At 39.6% G+C, this 25,189-nt stretch overlaps 1 protein-coding gene across 2 annotated transcripts in view; it reads left to right on the forward strand.

Annotated features, from left to right (window-relative positions):
* sorcs2 (sortilin-related VPS10 domain containing receptor 2) overlaps positions 1 to 25,189 on the forward strand; it is a 301,656-nt gene that overhangs the window by 147,513 nt on the left and 128,954 nt on the right. For both annotated transcript variants that reach the window (XM_017310548.1, XM_008435096.2), the window contains exon 3: positions 4,458 to 4,557. In XM_017310548.1, the coding sequence (XP_017166037.1) occupies positions 4,458 to 4,557 (100 nt within the window). The remainder of the gene's footprint in view (positions 1 to 4,457; positions 4,558 to 25,189) is intronic.

Below are 25,189 nucleotides of genomic sequence, written 5' to 3' on the forward strand. Positions count from 1 at the left end.
TGTGACGTGTTTGACCCATTCCATTCTGTTCTATGTGACAACACCGCCCTCTGCTGGTCTTGTTTTGCTCCTCCTTCTCATGGTAGCTGGCGACATTCTGTAAAGTCCTCTCCGCTGTTCTGATTTGCTTGATGACTTTTTATTGCCCCTTTTCCACCGGCTCTACTTCAACAAATCGGCTCGGCTGTATTTCGGAGTGACCGCGTTTCCACCGGCCCACCTTGGCTCTGTAGCACGGTGCCGCCTCCTGGTGGCGGGGGGTTGTAGCGCCACGTGCGACGCACAGCATGTAACGAACATGCTAGCGGAATATTTCCCGTTTTGACCGGTCATTTTTTTTTAAACGACAGAAACATTTAAAGCCCGTCGGTCATTTGACAGCTTATAATTAACACCCTCTTTAACACACTTTACACAAAGAGCTCATCGCAGAGCCAACTAAAATCAATCAATAAAATAATCCTTTCTGAATATCATCTCATGGACACTGAACTAAATGCGTCTTTCTGACCGGGAGCTGGCGGCGTGTTGAAGAGTTATGGACCGGACGCTTTGGAGCGTCTGGTTAGGAAGCGCATTCAACAACTTTGGTAGAAACAGAGCGTTTAATTTCAGTCTCCTTACATACAGAACAGAGAAAACTAAAGAGAATGCAATGTTGAATCCATTTATAGTCTAAACAGAGGAGCCGGCAGTTTATCTTGAGGAAATAAATGAAGGTGCACAAGTTAATTAGATCGTAACATGCGCAGTGCGCTGCGGCTGCACAACCAACGCGGACGCGGCTTTGCCGCTGCAAAGAGTTAAACTTAACTCACCCAGTGGCTTTAATTAATGGAGCTGAAGTGAGCGGCGCTCAGAAGCGCGGTAGACATAACATTTGTCTGTTTCGGGGGAGTGAAACCACGCAATAATAATAATAATAATAATAATAATAATGATAATAATTAATAAATAAAAATAAATCCAGGCCGCACAGGGTAAAAAAATAAAGTTCAATGGATCGGTTTGGATCAGGCAGATCCAACTGCCCGATGAACCAGCGCAGATTTCTCTGCAGATACAACCTGGAGGAATTTGTAAATCTGTGCGATCAGACCACAGGTAATTTAGGTGGAGTTGTAATTTCATTTATTATAAGTTATTGGGGCCATAGTCAGTGGTTTTTGTCACTACGGAGAAAAAGTTAGATGCTTTTATCTGCTTTATGTGTGATGGGATCTGGATACACGATTCAACTGGATGAATATTAACTGAACTCAGGCACGTGCAGAGGGGGCAGCTGGGGGGGCTTGAGCACCTGCCCTTTTTGCTCCTTGCCCCCAAGTGCCCTTTTGGTCAAATTTTTTTTTTTTTGGTATTATTATTATTATTATTATTATTATTATTCATTGTATATGTCACATTTTTGTAATTTATCATTGTTTATTAAACTCTGAAAGCTGAGAGGCTTTGTTAATATTCTGTCCTAGAATGCGGTTAGATGTGCCCTGTTTTGTTGTTGAGCACCTGCCCCCTTAGTGGTCTCTGCACGGCCCTGCAAAGCAAACTGGCTCTAACTCAGAACGTGATCTCCCTTTATGAATTATGAATAACGGGGATTAATCACATTTATTAGAGTTTACTTCAATTTCACTGGTAAACGCCATTAGAACCCGTAGCAGGTGAGACTGAATGGATTCTGTTGTGATGAACCTGGAACAAAACTTTTCACATCAAATATCTTTTTGTGCTGTGAATCTGGAAAGCTCCACTCTCCAAAATAAGACAACGTAAACAATGAGCTCACAGTCCCAGAAAGCATTTCTGAAGAACAAGCTGGAGGCCAAACAAAAAGCCCCGTCTGGTAGGAATGGAGCCGTCTATAAACCAGGAGCCCACCGTTCTCCGTCTCCTCCGCCTCAAATCTCTTCCACTCAAACGGGTCAAAACAAACCTGATGCTAAGACTGTTCGTCTGGACTGATGTTTCTCAACTTCACTGGCAAAATGAATCAACACATAAAGCTAGGTGTTAATCTCATAGGACTTTAGTAAGCACTTGGCTTAAAAGAGCTCAAAACATCTTTAACTTCTGTCATCCCCTTTTAAAGCTTTGGGACTCCAAGAAACACGTTGGCAGCCATTATGTACAAAAGGTCAAATCATGGAATAGTGTGGAGCTTTTTTATAAAGGGATAATCTGCTAAAATCACTCCGGGAGCACATCAACGACTTCCTCCAGGAGGTCACAAAAGAACATTGAAGAACATCATTCTACTGAGCCAAAATCCAACGTTGTTGAAACCAGTCCTAACCAGAATCAACAGATTCCTCACATTTACAAAAAGAACATCTTGATGATGCTGCTCACTGGAAGGTGAGATATTAAACTAGCACAGATTTTCAAAGAATGATTTTCATACCAGTAGTCAAACATGGCGGTGGTAGTACGATGGTTTTGAGCTACTTTGAGCTATAAATTCCAGTTTGCACCAGAAAATTCTGACGGTGAATGTCCTTTCATCAGTTTGGGACCTTAAGTCCACTTTTGAGTGACTCAAACGAAAAACGGCAAAGGTCAAAGTATGGACTTAATTCCGATTGAAATGATGTGGCATATTTTTACTTGATATTCTATAATTCACTACCAGTTATCAAAAAAGCCTGATGGGAGTTGTTTTCACCAAGGATGGTGCAACCTGTCATTAACTTTATTGGCACAGTTACTTTTGTTCTTACACAAGGCCATCTCCCCCTTAAAAATGTAACGTTAATTAAAAAAAGACAAACTGAAGTTTGTTTTCTCATGTCATCTTTGAAATTAAAATGTGTTATTTGATCTGGAACGTGTAACTAAAAGCAGAAAGACAAGATGTCTGTTTTTCAGAGCAATTTACAGCAAGTTGAACAATTTACATCAATATCCATTTATGATCACCTCATTTTCTGGGCTGAAAAACCTCCTTAAACGTTTATTTCCCTTTTTGTTGGTTGCACGGGAGTCCGACTTCAGAACCATTTCAGCGGCTGGCCATCAATCTCACATACCCACAACACTCGACATCTGCTTCTAAAGCTGCCAGATCTGAGGACCGGTCAGTACCTTATAGCCAGCCAGGGGCCGTTTATGCGTCACTGGGGCAATCACAGTTTGACCAGGCGTTCCTGATTTGTCACCGCGATCAGCCTGCAGAACATAAACCAGTAATGTGGTGAATGGGGAGCTGATGTGGGGTTAGCCTCCAGGGCAGTTTGAGAGAACAAGTAGGTCAAGTCTTTCGCAGTCCTGCTGTAGATCCGTCAATCTGAAGGGCTTTAGTGGAGGCACAGCTGCCTGATAGAGCTTTTCAGGGGCTAATGGAACAACGAAAGGTTCCAAATCCTCATTATAAATCAACATTTGCTTCAGTCAAACTAAAAAAAAAACTATTTGGATAAACCTTGTGATGCCATTTAATTAACAAGGACATTGGAAAAGCTCAGATTCAGTCTCATTATGGACAAGAATGTCACATTAATTTAGGAATTTTTCTCCTTTAGTCTAGCTGCTCTTTTCTAAAGGCGGAATGATTATGCATCGAATTGAAGCTATTTTACGAGAATTGGCAGGTTTAGAAATGTCTTAAACCTTGAAAATGCCAACAACGAGATTCATTTGCTTTTAATAAAACATTTCTACAACAACTGGAGAGTCCTGGGAACTTCAGGGAGTTCACACAAGTTGGCACAGCCTTTTGCAACCATTACCTTAGCAAAGAACAGTTGAACAACTGTACTTTGCTACAAGTTTAGTATTCAAGCATTGCTACTTTGTGATGATCCAAATTCTTCCCTCAGATGAAACATAGTGGGTTGGGACAGTTAACCAAATCTCAAGCTTCCGGTAAAATGAAAACACCAGAGTCAATGTTTAGAGTCCCAGGAACTTCACGAGCGTTTACCTCCTACTAGAGTCCTGACAAAGAAACAAAATGCTGCTTGAAAATTCCTAACAAAACCTACCTTTCCAAAGGGAAAACTCAAATACCTGTTTGGACAAAGGAGACAATTATTCTACTATTTGGCCACAATGACATGCTTGAAGGAATAAATGAGAGGTTTTAAGCATAATATCTAATCACTGTCAAGCATGTTGGTGGTGGCATCAGGCTTTTACTCTTTATGGGTGAACTGTAAGAGATCAGTGACTTTATTGATAACTTTACCTTAAATTGGTGACTCCAAACGCAAAATGGGTCAGATCAGTTGATAAAAAAAGTAGCATCAAAATACCGTAACGGCCTTTCTAAAAACCATGACAAAAAGGTAAAACATGACCCATGCTTGGAAGCTTTGAAACAAACCAGCTGAAATGAACTCGACCAAATACGGAAAGAAACGCCATTAAAAGGCCTAAAATGTCTGTGATGGAATGTCAACTTCTCACCAAATTAACTGACCGACTCCCCGCTTCTTATTTTGTCGATTGTATTTCAGGTCCACTGATTATGGGACGACCTACACCAAACTCAACCTGATTCCAGGGACAACCATCGTGGTGACCAGTTTCTACATCTGTCCAACCAACAAGAAGAAGGTAGGAGATTTCATTTGTCTCAAAACCCAGAGTCAACATGACATGCTGGCCACGTTTCCATTGTTTTGCTTTGCGCGTTTTGAAGTGTCGCGTTAGAAAAGGTTGGACTACAAAATTGCTTAGTTTTGCAAAAACGTTTTTGCTCTTGTTTGAGGTGGTTTTTGGTTCTTCAGGAAAAAAAAGAGATTCAGCACGAAAAGAGAAATGGAAACAAAACTGCTTAGTAGGTTCTGACATAGCGAATCACCTGTTTCTACTGTCAGAGTTCAATGGAATTGTATTTCTTTCTCTACATCTCCAAATAGCATGTAACATCGCCGATGACAGAATTATTACCACTTTCCGATAGCGACGCATTCCTGAAATTGTGTGACCCATGCTGGCTTGCAGCCTCCACTTCCTGTTTATTACAACACAGGCGTAACGTCAACATGAAGCTACGCTTTGCACAACCTGCTTTTTTTCTGCATATTTTAAAAGTTTGCTCAAAATTTGCATGGCGATTGGTGAAAACATAGCTAGTGAGAAATTTTAACTATGGTGATGGTTCCCTTCTACAAACATCGTCTGCATCTGCACACCCTTTTTAAAAGTGCTCTGTTCAGTATAAACCAGATTCAGTCTATGAAGCACAATAGTAATTCCTGGAGTTGAAGTGAGGCATGAACCTGTAGTTAATGGCTCCAAAAAACAGTGACAGTTATGGTGAATGAATGAACAGACCTGTTGCTCTATCTGGGACCTTTTACAAAAAAGATACAAGAAACTTAATTGGAGGCATTCCATTGTTATCCATTGGGGATTTTGTGTCTATTAAAAGTCCTTTTTAAAGACTGGAGTAACTCTTTTCTTCAGCTGAGGAACAAAAAAATGATTTATTTTTTCAAAGTTTGCTGAAATGCAAAGGTTAGCACTCATGCTGCTTCTGCGCGTCAGCATTCCACTTGATATTAAACTCCAAATTTTCAAATCTTTGCTCTCTCTCTTTCTCTCTTGCTGCGATGCCTTTTGGCCACACACACACACACACACACACCCACACACACACACACACACACACACACACACACACCCTATCAAAATAACACTCAGTTAGTTTATGGGCAGCTGCAGTTCCCTGGTGAATTTAAACAAGCAGACAGCAGATAAGCTGCAGCCAGAGCCAAAAGGTACAGTAGTCGACTTAAGCTGGGATGCAGCCGGACTGCCAACTGTGGCGGCCGCTCCAACAGTCGAACGTTATCGCACAAGTCCAGAGTTCCTCCAATCGATGAGGAGATTCAGAGAGATTAGATCCAGTTACTTCTCCACCCCCCCCCCCCMCMCACACACACTTTTTGCTCCTAGTTTCCACTCCGAGTGTCTGCGAGTAATCTCCCATTGCATCTTCTTTACGCAAACACACACACGCACGCACACACACATACACCCCGGAAGGTCGTAGACCAGACTGTGCAAGAGCATTTAATTGCATGGGAATGAAGTCATCCTAATTCCCTTCGGGGACGGACCCAGACACAGAGGGAAGAGGGTGATTGGCGGGAAGCGTGTGTGTTGTGACAGTGGGATGTCTGGGAAGAGGTGCTAGGGATCAAGCTGCTCCTTAAACACACCCCCGGGCCTGTCAGGAGGCGGGTGATGGAAGCTCAGGTCCAGCGCTGCATGCCGAATGTCGGTGTGTGTGTGAAGGGAGGACTTTGGTTAAACACAGCAGTTTGAGGGTCTGTCTCTTTAAGTCTAGAGGCAGCTTGTCAATTGCTTGGGTCACTTGCAAATCCAGCAGTTTTTCCACTATTTTTCTGCCATGAAAAGTTTTAAGTCGTCATATTTGAAAGATGACCCGACTCAGGTCGAAGATGGCCGTCCCTTAGCGGACTTTGATCAATGGGGGCTAAAGCGGGTGTGTAAGCTCTGAGCGGGGATTACACACGGTGTAAAGGGGTCTCACGGAAAAGGTGTGAGGCAGCTTCAGGTAATCGATAGGAGTCGAGGCAATTAGAACGAGGTGAGTCTTCAGACAGAGACGGTGTCTGCCTTTCATTCTCTCATTTCTTTGGGGCTTCCATTAAAGAGCCACTCAAGACTCTCTGCAGGGGAAGACCCCCGAGAAACAGTGACGCTTTTCAGCACCAATAAAACTTGGAGTGGAATACTCCAAGCTCAGTTTCTCTGGAAGCCCAAAGTGTTTGGACAAGTCAGTTTTTCTGTTGTTAAATTCTTAGCATTTACTCTAAATGAATGTTCAAGTGCATGGCAATAGCCATTCAGCTATTCTGGTGGTACTACTCTAGAACTTGGTCAGTCTTTACTGGTGATGAAGGCGGAAATGGTACCTTCCAAATTTTCTGCTCCTTTCAGGTCAGTTTTAGTTATAATTTCCTTGATGGACCTAAACTTTATCTGTGATTTCACTGTAGTTTATTTATGTAGTTTGCACCAAAACCTAAAAAAAAAAAAAAACTGGATATCTTCTATTAATATCACTGGTAGAAGCAAAGCAAGCCAGAACTCGCTGGTGGTTAGTTGTGGATCCACCATCGTCTCTGGAATGGAAGGGAAAAAAATCAACAAAGATTACACAGTGGAGTGACTGACCTTTTATTAAGACTTAAAGCTGATAAATATAAGAAATATTGTAAGAAATGGAAAATCTACTTGAATGTCTGATCATTGTAATTGCCTTTTACTTGAATGCCTTACACTTTGTTTTATTTTTTTATTTAATTTTCCTTCATCCAACTAGATGCTTTTATTAGTATATTGGTAATGGTCAGTTTGTATAATTAAAAAACTATGATACATAAAAACAAAAGAAAAAAGAAAGTAAAAAACAAAAACTATAATTTCCCGAAAGATGTCAAGAAATGTCTAATGGGGATACAAACCCAGCTAAACAGATGGTTTTTCTTAAGAGTTACTTCCTCACAGCCACATTTTTAGAATCAACTTGACAGGACAGAGAACATATTTTATGCTTTTTATAAGAACAGTATTCTGTTTAAATTGTGTTTGGGCCTGTATTTCAGAAAGGTAGCATTCATTATTATGCCTAAAAGTCTAAAAACTTGCAAAAAGAAAAAAGAAGGATTAAAGCAGGAAGCCAAGCTGAAAGTTCCCATTAAGTGGTGATGCAAGGCATGGAGCATAGGACCGTTTGTGGTTGAGTCTTTCGTCTGTTTGTGTTTTTCTGTGGAAATGTAGCTCCAAATTATTTGCACAAAATCTAGCCTAAGATGAAAAACATGAACACAACCACAAAAACATACACAATCACTCAGCACAATTGGCAAATATGGCAAAGACAACTCCAGAACAAATATAATTAAAAAATAATATAACTAGAATACCAAAGAAATCATATTCTAAATTGATCTGAATAATGGCCTTCGCAAGATGATGGTTTTTCCATCTGCTGGTCCTTGAACTAGGCCGTATGTGTCTTTTTCCAGATGGCCAATTGGCCATGAAGTGGCCGATCAGAGGAGAGGAGAAAGTCTTTCGCCTTTTGTGATTCTCTTTAAAGATATTTATTTTAAACTCTGTAATTTAGTCCACATCATTTTTTCCGGCCACTTTTACTTACTCGTGCCTTCCTGTTTTTGTCTCCGACTCGTACGTTATCAAGCCAGCTGATCAGAGCAAATTTACAGGCAGATCTTATCCTAGAATTGTAGAAAAAGGTTATCTTTTTTTTTAACCCACTCCAAATTGATTTACTTTGCAAAGGAAGTGCGATTGTCTGTATCTATCGTCCTTTGTTCAGTTTAAGAATCTTCCCGCCTCTGCACATGTCCAACCTTTCCCAGCCTTTGTTGGTGAGAAAATTATCAAAAATGTACAAGAGACACAATCCCTTGAACATATATATATATTTTTTTAGATCCTTGTGTTCATTATAAAAACGTGTTTGTACGTCTAAAGATGCTGGAGTACAGAAGCGAAACTCAAAAGCCTGAAATAAGCCCGTGGAACTGGAGATTTGGCAAGGCAACAACTGGTAGGAGGGTGAGGGCGAACTCACCACGGATGATCAAAGCAGAGCCGGGTTGGTGAACCTGCGGCGGAAAGACCAGATGCTGAGGGAAGATCAACACAAAGATCCAAGAAAGCAGCAAAAAATAAAGTGGTTACCAAAGGCTACAGCAGCTCGCCTGACATGCTGGAATAAAACCTGCTTTAATAAGCGTCCAGGGTTTGACCGGATGTGCTACAGGTGCAGATGGAGAGCAGAAGGTTCTCTGAAACAAAGGAGAGAGGTGAAGTCGGGACGACGGGTAAAGACTTCGCTGTTCAAACATCATGGTGTTATGGATCTGCGATAAGAGTTTGAAGGTATACACACACCATCGATTGTGTCCCACGGCGGTTTAGTATTTCAACCTCCGTCCTCTGGTTTATTGTCAGACTAGATAATAGACAAGCTTACGCTATCGCATCGGTTCCAGTTCATTTGAAGCACTTTCAGACGAGCATCTCGTCCCATCAGTCTGAAGGGTTCAGCTTCACACCTGGATGAGTGCGCTGATCAATTCTCTTTTATATTCATGAGGAACAGGGTACACTACTGTAGTTAACATCCAGTAAAAAAAAGAAAGATCCTTAAACTTTCACCCACAATTACAGTGCTATCAAAAGATAATTTACCATCTCTCTTCTTTTTTTTTTTGGTCACCCTTAAATGTTTGAGATCATCAAACACATTTTCTCAGTCTCACCAAGGCCCAATTACTGCCAAACCTGTAGAACCAGGAGTTAAAAACACTACATAACAGCTTTTTATTGGATATAAGATCTCAAAAAGCAACAGATCATGCTCTGAGCTACAGAACTTTAACAGATGACAAGCAAAGTGGTTGATGTACATCGTTCTCCTAAAGGGTTCCAAAGGCCCAGAAAGGGTTTAGGGACAAGCCACATTATTAGAGCCCTGATAGATGAATGGATAAAACGCGGAGCACGAGGCGAACCTTCCTATGAGCTGTCTGGATACAAAGATTACTCCAAGAACACATCGACTCATCCAGGAGATTACAGGAGACCTCCAAACCACAGCAGGCTTTTACCGCTGCCTGCTAAAGTTCACGACTCGATGAGGAAAAATGGGACTGGTCAATGTCGGATGTGAGAGGCTGAGCAAAGGAAGAACAAAACGCCCAACGTGACTTTTTGCCCCAACATGTCCTGATAATCCAAAAGACTTTATGGAAAAATTTCTATGGACTTGCAACAAAAATAAAATTTTACTTTCTGGAAGGCGTGCCCCTCGTTACATTTGACATTAAATTGTTTCAGAAAAAATGGCCAGGGAGTCATATTTTGTGTTAGTGCCAAAATCTAGCGCTACATTGCAGCATCAGGACCAGGGCAACTTTCCATTATTGATGTAACTATTAATTGTACTCTCTACCTTAAAAGAGAAGGCCTGGTCTTAAGTTGGTGACCATAATCTTACCACCATAAGCTTACGATGCAAAATAAAGGGTTTTGAATGGCCTTTTCAAACTTCAAACTGTTTTGTCTCGACCTTAAATAGGTCATTCATTCACCTCTGAGACAACAGGCACAAGTTTAAGTCTTTGTGGAGGAAGCTTGTCACAAACTCTTGTTGCTGCTAACAATTGCTACAATCTGGTATTGATTGTAATCACAGGCTGCTTTGGATTATTTTCCCCCATCGTAAAAAGAAACATCATTTGAAAACTGCATTTTCTTTGTAGTTGGTTATAATCATCATGCGGTGGACCCAAGTCTAGTCATGGTTCCGTATTTGTGGAATCATCTATTTGCATATTATCTGTGGAACACGACTCCAAATATTTGAACTATTAAGATAGGCAATTATAAATGTCTTAAGATGGAGTCTCAAGTATTTACAGGGCTTAGTCATTCAAAATACAAGAATAAAAATTTGTTTTAATATAAAAAAAATTAAAAAAAAGCCAAAACCCAAGAAATCTGTAATGGTGATATGTTTTCACAGACGTATCAATCATGCTTTCTGCGTTAATTTATTATTGCTGCACCTCATGCTTTCTTGGCTTCTCTCTCCACTTACTGCAGCAAAGCAGCTTAGGGGGGAGATCTGTGTCTGTGGTCAAATCACCTCAGACACCCAAGCTGAGGGTGCAAATTAAAACAATCCGGAGGCCTCCAGCGGATTCCGAAGCTGATTTCTTGGTCCATTAACGGCTTAGCCAAAGTTGATCCCTGTGAGGCGTTGTGCCTCCTGATGTCTGCGTACTTTTTATAGACAGCCAGAAAACCACACACACGCACACCAATCCAAGAGAACGGTGCAAGAGACTTCAGCCGGTGAGCAAATTTAAATCTAGAACCTTCCCAGGGATGTAAAAACATCCGATGGAGCCGTAGAAATGGCAAACAGCCTCCAACTGTACAGATCCTCTTTTTTGCTCTCATGTACACTAGTGAAGCTATATAACCTGATTGGATCCCTTTCCTGCAGTAGATTGCCATCAGTTGAAACCAGCATTAGGGTCAATCTCTAAGAAGCAAGGACATGACCTAAAAGCATCAGAAACTTTTCCGGAGGCTTCAAAGACGAATCAGGTTCTGGCATTACATCTTTCACCTTTTGGTTTACACTACCTCCTCTTCAGGAAGTCCTAAAGTGGCGATGCAGGCCTGGATTTGCTCAACAGTAATGTTTAGTCTGCTCTATAATATTGAGCTGCTTTAATTTGACAGTGCCTAATAACTAGGGGAGCCTCTCAAGTGGCCGCTTCTGTCATTCCTGCTTGGCTCTTTAGGCTCAACACAATTAGCTTCGCTCTTGTGTGGTGTGTTAGGATGCACTGGAGTGTGCAGTGCAATGCGATACAGGGTAGGTCAGTAATGCAGTGTTCAGGTCTTTTCACCTCAGTCGCAGAAGAGCTTCTTTTGTTTGCTATAAACTTGTTTTGTGGCAAAGGAGAAACGGGTAACCACGGCAACAGAAGGACAAAATACCGTGTTTATCTAAAGATTGGACTTAATGAGTCTGGACAGTACTGGAAGAAAATAATAAATTCGGAGGAAATTCCTAGGGGACAGAACTCGATGCTAATTGGCGATTGAATGACTAATTATCGATTGAAATAACACCGGTTTCATTTAATAAAATATAATTTTGTCACTCAGGACTTTGAAATTTTATTATCAGGAAACCTAATTTGCACACTTCATTAAAGTGTGCAGAGGAATGTTTTATAAATATGTATTTATTCCCAAAATCACAATATTAAGACTTTGTTGCTCATCAAGTCATTTTGACTTATTGACAATTTGGCTCCTGTCAATAATGTAATCAGTTAACACCTGTTGGCACTCCCTCTGGGGTTTGAGTTAATAATTGAGCAATCAAATGAAAAGGACATTTTACTATTTAGAGGGAATTCTGGGGAAATTGAGAATAAACTTTTGGATGATCATCAATGTTTCTTTGAGAAGCAAAGTTATGGTTTTCATACATAATTTAGATTTTTTTTTTATATATAGAAAAAAAGAAAAACTTCCCAGACTGTTTGGGGGAAAAGCAGAAACTTTTTCATCTCAATTCTTGTGAAATTTATTTCTTCACGTGAATACTGGAGGTGCGCCACATCTTCATTGTTACTGAAAATACTTAAAAACCAAAACTGCCATACTTGGGCACAAAATGTCTCTTTTATGTGAGTATAATTGAAGTAGGAAGGAATAAAATTGCAACATGTCAACAGAAAATTTAAAAAAAGTTAGTTTCCTAAACTCCATGGCCAGCCCTGTCACATGCCTTATGATGGTATAGCAAGTTAAAATGGATTTTTCTCAGTATATCTCTAAATGAGTGTCTTTCTATTGAGGCATTCTACAATTTAAACATTTTCTCGTGCAAACAAGCAATAAAATACACATTCCAATAAGAAGCTACGTCTGTTGGTTTAGACGTAGCTACAGGAACTGATGGAATCTGACGAAAATCACCAGACTGATGCAAAAACAAATCAAATGCACTTTTAAATTGCCTTTATTCACCTGAGATGCTGAGATGAAAGCCATAAAAGTATGAAAAGAGATGGTGAGATGAGATGAGTAAGCTCAGACATAAGTAAAAAAAAAAAAAAAAGTTTCAAAAGAAGGAACAATAGGGAAAACGGTAATAGACTGAATGATACTGCAAATTCACATTACTTCAGTTGCTGGCAGTTCAAAGAGCTTCAAAGATATTCACATGTGAAGAGACGGTGTTCAGGAGACATTTCTGTGATGCTGAACAATTTCTGTAATCTCAGGCAAGACTATTCAATTCTTTCTTATGACTGATGTAGGAGCAGCTCTGCTTCTCTGTCTACAGCCTCTCCAAGGCAGTCGTACGTCTATAGACACGTGTTAATCAGTAGTGACCGAGGAACATCGTTCCTCTCGTCCTTTGTATGCAATTCTAAAAATGTAAAGGCAAAAGAAAAGTGACGACATCAACAGGTTAAAGCACGGGACACATTTTAAGTTTCATATGTCCCGTCGCCACCAATCTAACTACCAGGAAATGGACTACACCGAAAGTACATCTGGAGATCAAAAGTTCACGAGACGGAAATTGATAAAACGGTGGGGTGGAACATGGCATAAATTGTAAGACTACATCCTAGCATAAATGTTTGGCTGTTGAACTGAACACCGTTCAAGCTATTTCTATTAGCAGTTCTACAAATCTTTTACATTACATTACCAAGGCACATTAAAACAAACCTTTATCTTGGCTTTTTTCTATTCTTCATCTTTCTTTTCTCCCTCCCTGAAGGATAAGTTCTTTTTTGAGACATTGTTTTGCTTACTTAACTTCTGACCGGAGCTTTGGACGTTTGGCTGCTCTGTGCGTTGGACGGCAGCTCATGTTACTGGCGAAGCATGCGGTACCTACTGCGGCCACCAGGGGACCCCAAGAGCAATGTTCTTGTTCTTTTTATCAACTAAGCACCTCTTTCTGTGGGAGTTTGTATGTTCTCCCCGTGTAGGAGGGGGTTTTCTCTGGGTGCTCCAGTTCCCCCAAAATTTCCAAAATCGTGTACTAAAGGTAGTACTAAGTTCTAGAAATTTGAATTTGTATGAATAAGTAAAATAGGCAGTCAGAAGCGTTTATAGAACAGTTTTCAAGTACTTGCGGATGTTGGCTATGAGTACGGTGGTCCTCCTTAACCCCCTTGACTACTGGTGAGCCACTGTTCTTTACAATTCAGCTACTGTTTACACTGCAAACAGTGAAAATATTGTTTCCACACAGGCTCTGATAATTATGAAAAATTCAGAGTACTTTTTCTCGCAATTTTAAGTGCGAGCTTTACCTTTAGCCTCTTGAAACTTTAAGCTAGCTTCTACTTTCCTTGCGAAACTAACCAAGTTTGTTAAAACAAGGTCAAGCTCTTCTTGACCTTGTTTTCACTCCACTGTGAATTCTCTCAAGCAGAAGTGAGCATTTTCCCAAAATAAAACAAATGTTAAAACAACAATTTGACCTGCTAAAACAAGTGTTTCACAGTGGGAAGCTATGCTAACCTTCTGTTTCACCATTGTTTCTTTGCGGCCGTGTTTCCTGCGCCATAGATAAGTGTTCCCTCTTTTATCCGCTGCCCAAACATTGATCTGAGACCTGTGCACTGCTTGATAACTCGTCAGACGTGTGTGTGTGTGTGTGTGTGTGTGTGTGTGTGTGTGTGTGTGTGTGTGGTGCAGCTGCGAACAGAGGACAGTCAGGGGTGAGGTTAGCCCTTGGAAGCTAAAGCTAATACTAGCTTGAGGGTTACTCAGCTGATGGATCCACCCACGCAGCTATATTGAAGCAGTGTTGGATTTCTGAGACTAAATTCTCCATGACGCGTTTTCTCTTTTTTTACAATGTGTCACAGCAGAGAGAAAGAGAGAGCCTCGATTCATTGTATGGCGTGTTTTAAACCGAAGGCTCCAGGTTATTGTGGAGATGGATTTTCTTTACGACAGGCCAGTCTTCTTCCCAGCCAGTCCCTCCACTGTCATCAGTTTACAGTTACTGGTCCGAAACAAAAACAAAAGACAAAGACATTTCAATCTTAATTCCTGACTGGGACTCCAGCATGCAGAAGCTCAGTGCATTACACCAGGATTCCAACGCTTTGAAACGTTTCACAGTTTCGTCTCAAACATCAGTAAACGTAAATCTAAAACATGTCTGTACTTTATTGAACCACATTCAGCTGCAGGTGCCAGCCTGTCTTTACACATCAGTTTTGCCCATCTGAAGCTCGGTCAGTGAAAGTTGGCGAAAATCAATTTTTATTGAAATCTGAACACGGATTATCAAAGGGATTCGGGAGCAGAGTTTAAAAAATTCTTTCTAACACATTAATATGCTTCGACCCGTTTTAGCTTTAGCTCCAGTTTTCTGTTTCGGTTACTGAAATAATGTAAGTAGTTACAAAGAAATGAATAAGATATGAAAAAAAGACATCATAAAAAAAAAAACGGTTACTCAAACTGGCCTCAAAGCAAAGAAATTCTACCTGTAACTCCTTATTGTCTTGTTGAACTTAACTGCACCGCTGATGAAACTTTCCCAGCAACACCTTCTTCAAGCCCCCATTACCTTTGGCCATCTTGCTTTTAGCTAATGGCTAATCAAAGAAAGCTAATATTCAATAATTAGTCATCAGATCAGTATTAATCAACATTTAAGACCTCAGTCAAAAAAAACCTGTCAAAAAGGAGAAAAAACAAAACTTGTATGAATTGCACCTGGTCACAGGAACAGCACAAAAAAAGGTGCGACTTCTAGTCCAGAATATACGGTAATTTAGTTCATCATGTCTCAGTAGGTTTGTATCATACACTTCCTGTTTCCAGATAATGGATTAAAAAGTCGTCCTTGGTGTTGTTTTTATAATCTGTGCCTTCTTTAAATCCCCGACGTGTTCCTTTGATCTTGTTGATCAGAAGAGTTTAGTTATTAGGTGACGGCTTCATTCAGTATTAGAGTAAAAGGCTCTCAGTACAATGTATCCTTTGCCTTCGGCTCCATAATTATGCACTACTTTGTGTTGATCCATCACATAAATTCCCAGTGAAATACATGGGAGTTTGTGGTGCGAGGCACTTTATCTAACAGACGTTATTAGTGGAGGAAAGATAAGAGAATTTACAATATAACGGGAAATTAATAACAACTGCTGCCCTTTCTGCAAAAAGAGCTTAACATTCTAGGTTAATCCTGCTCTGCTGTTATCTCAGGAAGCTTCCAGCCCCTCGTTCCATGATGTCTAATTTTACATACAGTGTTGTTGCTGCTGCTGGAGCTCCATCAATCTTACCGCCCCGGTCTATTCAGATGACAGCGTAGTGTTAGCCGCGATCATCTTTAACCTGGCGTCGATCACGCCCATTGACCCCGCCGCTCCACGTTCAGACGGAAACCCTGTCGCTTCGCCCTCTGTTGCCGCGGCGCTGGGCCCCGCGGGGAGGAGGGATCAGCGCCGCCGTTCTCACACTGAGCCTAAATGGATTGACTTGACCTCGATCCGCCGATTGCGATCAATAGGCAGAGGGACGGATTTACTGTGTCACACTGCTATCTGCCGGCCCACCCGGCTCTGAGTTATTTCTCCGGGCAACTTCTGCAGACTCGTAACCTTTGGTGAGTGTGTGAGTGCACCTGTACTCTGAGTTTCAGACAGGTGTGTGTGTGCGTGTGTGTGTGTTTTCTCGACTCCAGGGTTTAATGGGGCTCGGTTAATATTTCAACGCAGTCGGAGGAGGCTGAAGAAAATAAGAGGGTGGATGCAGAAAACAGAGGTGGAATGAAAATATATTTTTTCTTTCATCCTGTTGATTATGCACTGCAAAAACAGAAAATGTTACCAAGTATTTTTGCTCTGGTTTCCACTTGAAATATGATAGTACACTTGAATTGAGACAAAACTAGTGTGCAAATGACTTTTTAGCAAGAATTGGGAGCTTGTTTTAAATCATAACATGGAGAAAATGTCTTGCTATAAGTAAAATAATCATTCATATTAGGGAATTTTTTACTTAAATCAGACTCATTTCTTACGAAAAAGGGACTTGTTTTGTTTGACTTGTCTTATTTCTAGTGAACTAAGATGTTTTCACTAGAAACTAGACCAAAAATATTTGGTAATATTTTCTGTTTTTGCAGTGTGACAGGCTTTCTTCTTCATAAATCACCCGCATAAGCAATCACGTCCGCAAAAGTAAAACATTTTTTTTTGTCTTTCAGTTTTGATTTGGCATTTAAAGTGGATTAGAAATAGAAGGCTGCCTTTAAGTACCACACAAAGCCTCGTCCTAATTAAAGCAAATTGCATTTAGTTCCATTTATTCTTGACATCTCCTATTGTGTCCGTGGTTACGGAGTCGTTGCTAGGTGAAATTCCATCAGCTGAAAAGAGATTTGTACCACAGAGGCCGTTTATTGATCTATCTCGCGGTGCCAGTGCAACATGGCTGTTTTAGTAATTGGACTCATTTTAGTGATTTACACAAATTACTTTTTATTTTTTAAATCCAACTAGAATTTATTCGTTTTCCTATAATTTAATTTTTTTTGTTTATGACTCATTCTTTGGGATTGTGACTTAGTTTTAGTTTTTTCTTTAACTCTCGCAGCTCAATAAGTTCTTCTCTCCATAGTCGAGTCTCTTCCTGCATCCCGACTTGGTATTTTTGAAATTTGACTCCTAAATAGAAATAAGAAAAATAGCCAAATATTCCCTTTTTTTTTTTTTTTTTTTTTTTTTTTTTACTGTTAGTTAATGTGCAAAGGATTACTCTTGCTCCATGTCTGATTAAAAAAAATCTGAATGTGGTTTTATTTGTGTCATGGGAACTTGTAAGTAACTTGTAGGATTTATAAAGTTTTAAGATCAGGTATCTTAAAACTCCAGTATTCTGAAAAGACCTTAAAAGAACCAGGAAGTGGATCATACAAAATGCTCTACCACAGTTTTTTTACATTAAAAAAATGAGCAAAAGTTAATGTCAAATGTCTTTAAAAATAGTTAGTAAATTTAGAGATTGCTTTTTATTCAGCAGTCCATAAACAGACACAGCAACAACAAATAAAAATAAAAATTAAGACATTATTGCTAGTTTTGATTTTAATACATAGATAATAAATATCCACTAAGTAATCTTTTATTTATCACCCTGAACATTTTAGTTTTTTTCCACTAGGAGTAGTTATATTGTAGCTATATTTATCTTTGCCATTCTTACCGGAAAAATGCAGCAACAGGTGGAGGAGGGGCGGTGATACTTTGTTTTATCCGGCCTGAAAATGTAGCAGAGCTTTGCGTGTTAACAATCCAGTAATCATGGATGTTTCTGTGGAACGTGACTCCAAATTATTCACAGAAAATCAACTTATCTATGGAATTTGAAAGGAAATGTATTTCGGGAAGCTGAAATCTTTGGACACAATGATACTTGACACACTATTGGCTGGCGTTTGTAAAGCAGCCAATCCAGGAGCGGAATTCATGTTCTTTAGCACTGATTTGCTGTAAACTCTAAGAGCAGAAATAAGGAAGTCTGTAGATATTAGCTTCTGAGGTTGTGCTAATTTTTTTTCCCACTGAGTGTATTAATACATATTAAGATATTTTCAATGTCGGAACAATAAAAATTCATAGTTTTAAACATTTTTAGCCCTTTGTGGATAATTGTGGTCCCCAAGCCCTGAATATGTTGGGGGTCCACTCTACTTCACCTTGACAAATTTCATTCAAAAAGCTTTAAAGCTACAATATAATAATATTGATTCATTTTGCAATGCTAACTTTTTCAAACAGGTTGCTGCCGGTAACAGATCCTTCCCTTTTCTTCAATAATATCTCCGTTATTCCTTCCCATATTCTTGTTATCTTTTCTATTATTATTATCTTTCATTCCATTTTTTTACCATATCTCGGCCTCGTTTAATCTTCCTCAGCCATTTCATCTTCCCACCTTTAGAAATTCTGTCTGTTCTGCGCCAACATCATAAATATTAACCCTCCTCTTTTTTTTCTGTTCCTCTCCTTCCATTCTCCATCCTATAGCTTTGCTCACCTCCTTATCCCTCTTTCCTCCCATTCCTTGACGAGAAGACAAAACCTGAGCCCGACGCTGAGAGTCGATTGACATTGACTGTAAGCGATGAGCTCATATTTGCGAGAGCGAAGAACGAGAGCGAATGCGTACGACGGAAGTGATTTATGCTGGGGAAGTTGTTCTTGAACCTGCCGGTGCCTTCCGCTGATCCCTGTGCGAATGCGCGGCGGTTTTACTGCGGAGGCGTCGACGGGGCGATGCAGTGATAAATAACAGATGAATAAAAGAGCAGAAGGAAGACAGAGTGGCGTGATTGGGTAATGATGCATGGCGCCGCTGTAAATCCGTGCGCGACTGAAGGCGAGAATTATGGCGAGCGGCTCGGCTCCGACGCGGCCTCGTGCCGGACGCGCCGATAAACCCGTACGCTTCAGAGGAAATCCAAGAGTTGAGTTAATGTGGAGGAAAGAAGCTGCTGCTTATGTTAATGCCTCTCCCCTGCCATGTAAATAGTACAAAAAATATATATCTTTAAATGGGGCGTTTGCCACACTTCTCACAGCAATTTACCGAATAATCTAAATGAAATGTTTGCTGTGCGGTTCAGATGAATATGTGAATTCAAGCTCATCGGAAGTGGGCTACAGCGCAGGGCATTCTGGGTAAATAGAACTAAAACAAACGCCTGAGTCTAGTGCTAGCAGGATAAATGGTTTGTGTTTTCTTACTAAAGCAAATGAGAAATCCTAACCACGAAAATCCAACACCACTCCATTTCTGTTTACATTTTGCAAAGAGAAACGTTGCACTCATGTCTTTGGAGGTTTTTGTGTCGTTTCCTTTAGTGGTTCTTGGTGCAGCGCCCCCACAGGCGAGGAGGGGAACAGGTTTTTGTAAATGGTTTGGCTCTGTTGACACAGTGCAGAGTGAAAGCAAAGCACAGCAGTAGAAAATGTAACAAATGTTGCAGCTTTGATCCCCAACCGAACCGGACTATCAGGTGTGAGTACAATGTCTCAGAAAACAGAACATAAGATGACATGTTATGGAAACCTGGAGGATTGGTGATTTATTTCCTGGTTAATGTTGGTCTGAATGTTAACTGTTTATCCTACAAATTCAGTAAAGAGGTATCCTGTAGTGTGACGAGTTTTAAGATGAACTCGTCACATAAAATTGCATTTTGATCCTAATGCAAGTAATCCATAATCTGAGACTTTTACACATCCTGCAAATAAGTTTGGGAGCTTTCACTTACTTAGTTTAGTTCATTTGCGTTTAAATGTATTGGATTTGTCGTATAAATTGTAACAAAATCAATACGTTGAATATGCTGCAGAGCCTTGAGGTGCAGCACACTGCAACACAAGTACACAGGCTACTCTCATCAGGTCCCATTTAAATCATCCTGGGTTCTGCAGTATCTGTTCACTTTCACGTTTAATGCCAGAAGCCACAATAATATTTTTCATTTTACATCTGTCTCAATTTCAGGTGACTCCATTTCCCATGAAGCAGATGATAAAGTTCATAACTCACAGCAAATATTAAACAGTGTCTGGGTAAAGAAGAAACTCAATTGTTGTCAGTCTATATGTAAGAAATGGCCGATGTATTATTATTTTGAGGAAATACATAGAGAGGAAAAAAATTTGGTTTAAATATTTTCCATTCACATATTGCCATATTAAAGCACAATCAAGTCACTGTTTACCCTCAGTTATAAAATTCTGTACACATCAAATACAACTTAAAATAAAATTGACAGCTTGAAATTGGGCCTCTGTCTCTTTAAGACAGAGGCCCAATTAGGCACCATTAGTAAGGCTAATGGTGTCTGCGCTTTCAGACACCATTAGCCTTACTGGCTACGTACAGCATTAGCATTAAAATACAACTTCACAGTATGTAAAATATATCGCTGCACTTCCAACAGTCCTTTGAAGTATGTATATTGCGCAAACTCATTACATTGATGATATACTTGCAACACATTTATGGATGTGTTTTTTTGTGACTTGAACTGGACTTTAGTAGAAACAGTGAAATTTATTTGTAGGCAAATCCAATATTTGTTTTAGTTGATGATGCTAAAATTTGACTCTAAATTGCAGAGTAATTTCACTATCTCAATAAATCTAATATTTGGACTAGTCAAAATGAAATGGTGTCATTATGAACTGTTCTGACATTTAAAAAAAATGGTTTGAGTTTATAAAACGTCAATCAGATTTGCTAAAACATTCAACAAAGAGAATCATCCACTGCTTTTCAGAATCAGGACTATCATTGATTTAGCCAAGACTAAACATTGTAAAATATAATTTCATTCATGGAGTCAACTTTTTAAAAATAGAATATATACATATAAAACCAAGGCTTAAAAGAACAACAAAAAACAGTCGATACAAAAAAAAGTTTGTTTCTGAAAAAACAAACTTTTTTGTTTTGCTGAGTCTCCTCTCAGCTCATCTTTTATGAATCCAATATTGTGTGTAATGGATTAGTTTGGCGTAGAAGAGGCGGCTCGCCCAAGGCGGCGTTCATGGACGCACCACAGGGTAAAAAACAAACTAAAGGGAATCTCACACAGCCCTGTATAAAATATGAAACATAAACTCAAAGAAAGCCCATTGCTATCAATCCCATTCTCTTTCTCCACTTACTTTTTAATATGTCACTGAGTCACAGCCTGTGTTCTGCATGCCAACTAGTCTCGGGTGTGGAGGGGATGGTTTTTTCCTCGCAATGTTTTCCTGAGATCTAAATCTAACCAGCTGAACTACGTGAATAATTTCTCCGTCTAATTATCCAAATACTTACTTTTGAAGTCAAATTGGAGGAATGTACATTGTTCCAGTGTTGTGTCTGCAGTGAACCCACAATAAAATGCAGAGGTTGTTGTTTGCTATCTTTGAGTGGCTGTCTGATTTCCATTTATTTAGCATAAGTATGTCTTAGACTGCAAGGGCGCGGAGCAAGGGCAGGATGAAAGTTTCTGAAATAGAAAATTACAGCAACAAGAAGGATAATTGCTGTATTAAAGGCTTAGAAACATATTCATAAATCAGCATTACCTTCTTTAGACTTTTTCTGTCTAACTTTATTAGACTGCCCTCACAAAAAAGATCAAAAGTCCCCTACTTTCAGCCTCCCAAAAAGCTTGAAGGGAATCCTGTTTATGTTCAAGTAGCAATCTTTGTTGCATATGGAGGAAATAGGAAAACAGGAGATCAGGTATGAACTAAGCTGGGAAAAAATGGGTTTAAAAGAAAAGTGTGCCAACCCAATCCAATAATGAAATTGTTTGAAATATGAAAATATAATTTCTTTGGTTGTTGATCTTCTTGCAGTCTTAGCGCGATGCTCAGGAGAAACGATGCAAATGTCACGATCGGACAGCAGGGAAACTGGGAGCTTAACCCGTCAGACTGTCAGTTCCCGAAACCACACAGAAAAAAAAATATTTTAAAAGTGCAGTTTGGGGTCAGCACACAATGGAAGCTTGCAGAGCCCACGACATAAAAATTAGCGGTTTATGCTCAGTCAAGAACCCTGTATTTATTGACTAAGTTATTTTTTAAAGAATCATGGCTGCAAAAAGTGAGTTCCTCCAGAATTTTATGATTGCCTTTAATTTTTTGCTACACCACAAAATTACTGATTTTTGTGGTGCTTTTTTGGTATTTTGGTGATATTTTGTCTTTATTAAACTTCTTCCAAAATCTGCATTTAGAAGAAAAAAGATTAGAAAATAAAATAAAAAGTAAGCATGCAAATTGGACACATTTCTATTCTTTAACAAACATAAATAGCTCAATTTTTGTTACTGATACGTCAGTGTAGAAGAAGTATTCACCTGAACACAATGTTGTTGACAATTTCTGCGGAAAACATCATCAGCCTGCAAAATTGTGAATTTCACAGAATTTCGAACAACTGGAGGGACTGAGCAGTGCCAAAATGCTTTAAGTTACAAGCCTTTCTAACCTTAAAATGCCTTAAATAAAATTTTTTTAAATGCAAGGTGGCCTTAAATACGTTATAACAAGTCTTAAATTTTGTCGTCAGGATCATTTAACCTCATATTCTATGTAGTTTTTGATATTTTTTTCTCCACATTGGACTTTTCCGTCAGCCCAAAGTTTGAGTCACCCCCAGTTGACTCAAGCACTAACTAGCTGCTAATACAGTTAGCTAGCAAGCTGTTTTCAGGTCCTTCATAGGTAAGTGCAAATTTTTTGCCAATTTATAATCCTTTGTACATTTCTATTATGCTACAGATCTGAAAAGTAATTCATAATGGTGTTTAAAATGTCTCAAAACGTCTTAAATTTGAGTTGGTGACTCCTGCTGAAACCCTGGGATCGACCTGGGATCAACCTGGGATCAACCTGGGATCAACCTGGGATCAACCTGGGACTAACCTGGGACTAACCTGGGACTAACCTGGGACTAACCTGGGACTAACCTGCTTCCTGGTTCTCATTCAACAAAGTTAGAGCATCATTCCAAAAGCCAAAACACACAGAGAAAACTTTGTAGCTGAAAATGCATTTTCCAGATCCAATAACTAATAATATACTAGCGATGAACAGTAATGCTCCCAATAAAAGTCCAATCAGAGTGATTTGAATTTGTTATTTTAGGAAACTGTGCCCTAAATAATCTCATTATGAGTACACATCTCTCAGACACTTTAATATTTAAAGTACTGGTAGAGGGCCCAGTAAGGTAATTCACCAGCAACAAAAGGCTCAGAAGCGCTACGAGGTTTTAACTTTCACAATAATTTTTTTTTCCACCTCTGATTTATCTTTTCTTCTCTGCCTCATAAACAGTTTATTTCAGCAGCGCACGGTGCTGAGTAGCCAATGTCCACAATGTAAATAATCCATGAGATTTTATTTTTGCCCCGAGGTTAAAAGCAAACTGCAGCTTCCAGTATTTCATCTAAAGTTTTCATAGATATTCCGCAGACAAAGTAATCACCCCATATGTTCTTACGAGTCGAGGTTTTCTCCGGTGCCGATATTTTCCCCGGGAGGAACGATTCATCGTCGGCTTTTACACAAACTATTTTTGCTGTAGGTTGATTATTATTATTATTATTATTATTATATTTTTTTTAATCAGATTCCAGAGCTGGAGAAAGAAGAAAAAGGTTTGAAATACCTAAAAAAATAAATAAATAAATAAAAAAATTGACAGTTGATGTAATTCTGGTTTTGGTCCGAAACATTCTCTCATATACATTCCCCCCAATCTGTTTATTATCTCTTTCTATTTCGCTCATATCTGCGCTCACACAACCTGTCCATCTCTTTCTGTTCCCTCTCCCCTGCATCATTTCTCCATCTTACAGCTACTCTTTCTCAATTTTTCACTTATCTTCCTGCAATTACACGGCGAGAGAGAGAGGGGCAAGGAGGAGAAACTCGTGGGGGGAAAGAGGAGAAAAGCAAAGAGAGACGGTGAAGGGCAGAGCGAGGTGATGAAAGTCGAGGTCTCAAACTGGAAAATTGATCTTTTTCTTTGGGACTCCTCTTCTTTTGACAGCAAGCGGTACAGAATATAAATTGATACATTTGCTACCCGAACCTTGCCATGACACTGCGGGGGACTCGGAATCCGAGATCTCACTGGGATGGCTGCAGGGAAGGCCGGGGAGATCTAATAAAATTGACGTGAAACATGTTGAATTACAAATTTCATGAGTCCAATGTCCATACATTTATACATTTACACCAGCTGCGTTTTCATTGACTAGAATTTGACATTTCAAAAATATATTTGCTTAATGGAAACGCATCGATTTCTGAAAAGAGTTATGGCGCTGAAGATTAGTTTGTTTTTTTTTTGTTTTGTTTTTTTGGCCGAATCGAAATTGGTTTGATTTGCAAAACTGCAATGAAAATACTTTGGTTTGCGTGATCAACCAACCAGCTGCTGCCTCTGGGCAAAACAACGAAGAAGATGACAGGAAATGTTGGGAGGATGATGGCACGGCATTTTTTAAAAATTACTTACTATGCAAACAAATGTATTCACGTGAGATTTTAATTGCTTTTCTCATTTAAAGGATTTAAATATTTGTAAATGCAGCTTCTGGCAGATTTTTCATGGTCGTGTATAACCAGAGTCTCACCCAGAGTATCACAAGCCTGGCGGGCCACCAGGCTTTACCCCCCCTCCCACCTCGCTAAGCAGAGTTTATTTTAAATAAACGGATTAAACTAGGTTAAAAGTTGACACATTGAACTAGGCATAATGAAGTTCTCACCCATTGTGCCGTCCCTGAACCTGCCCATTGGTCTCAGACATTATTATTTCCAAATGTTGATGCTTGCTCATCCACTGCCAAATTTTTGTAAGTGTTGACATTTTTCAACATGGCAGGCCGCTGTTTGACTGACCCAGCGTAACTAACACCAGACTTAGCAGGTTTTCTGGAGGAAACCCTCTCACAGTAATGGTATCCCAGGGTTTAGATTTGCTAGCCTCCTTAAATCTAACAAATCAGATGTACAGAAAAGACAGACAATGATGTCATCCCAGGGAAATGTAGCACAAGAAT

This window comes from Poecilia reticulata, linkage group LG18 (assembly GCF_000633615.1).
Source record: "Poecilia reticulata strain Guanapo linkage group LG18, Guppy_female_1.0+MT, whole genome shotgun sequence".
Classification (NCBI taxonomy): Eukaryota; Metazoa; Chordata; class Actinopteri; order Cyprinodontiformes; family Poeciliidae; genus Poecilia; species Poecilia reticulata.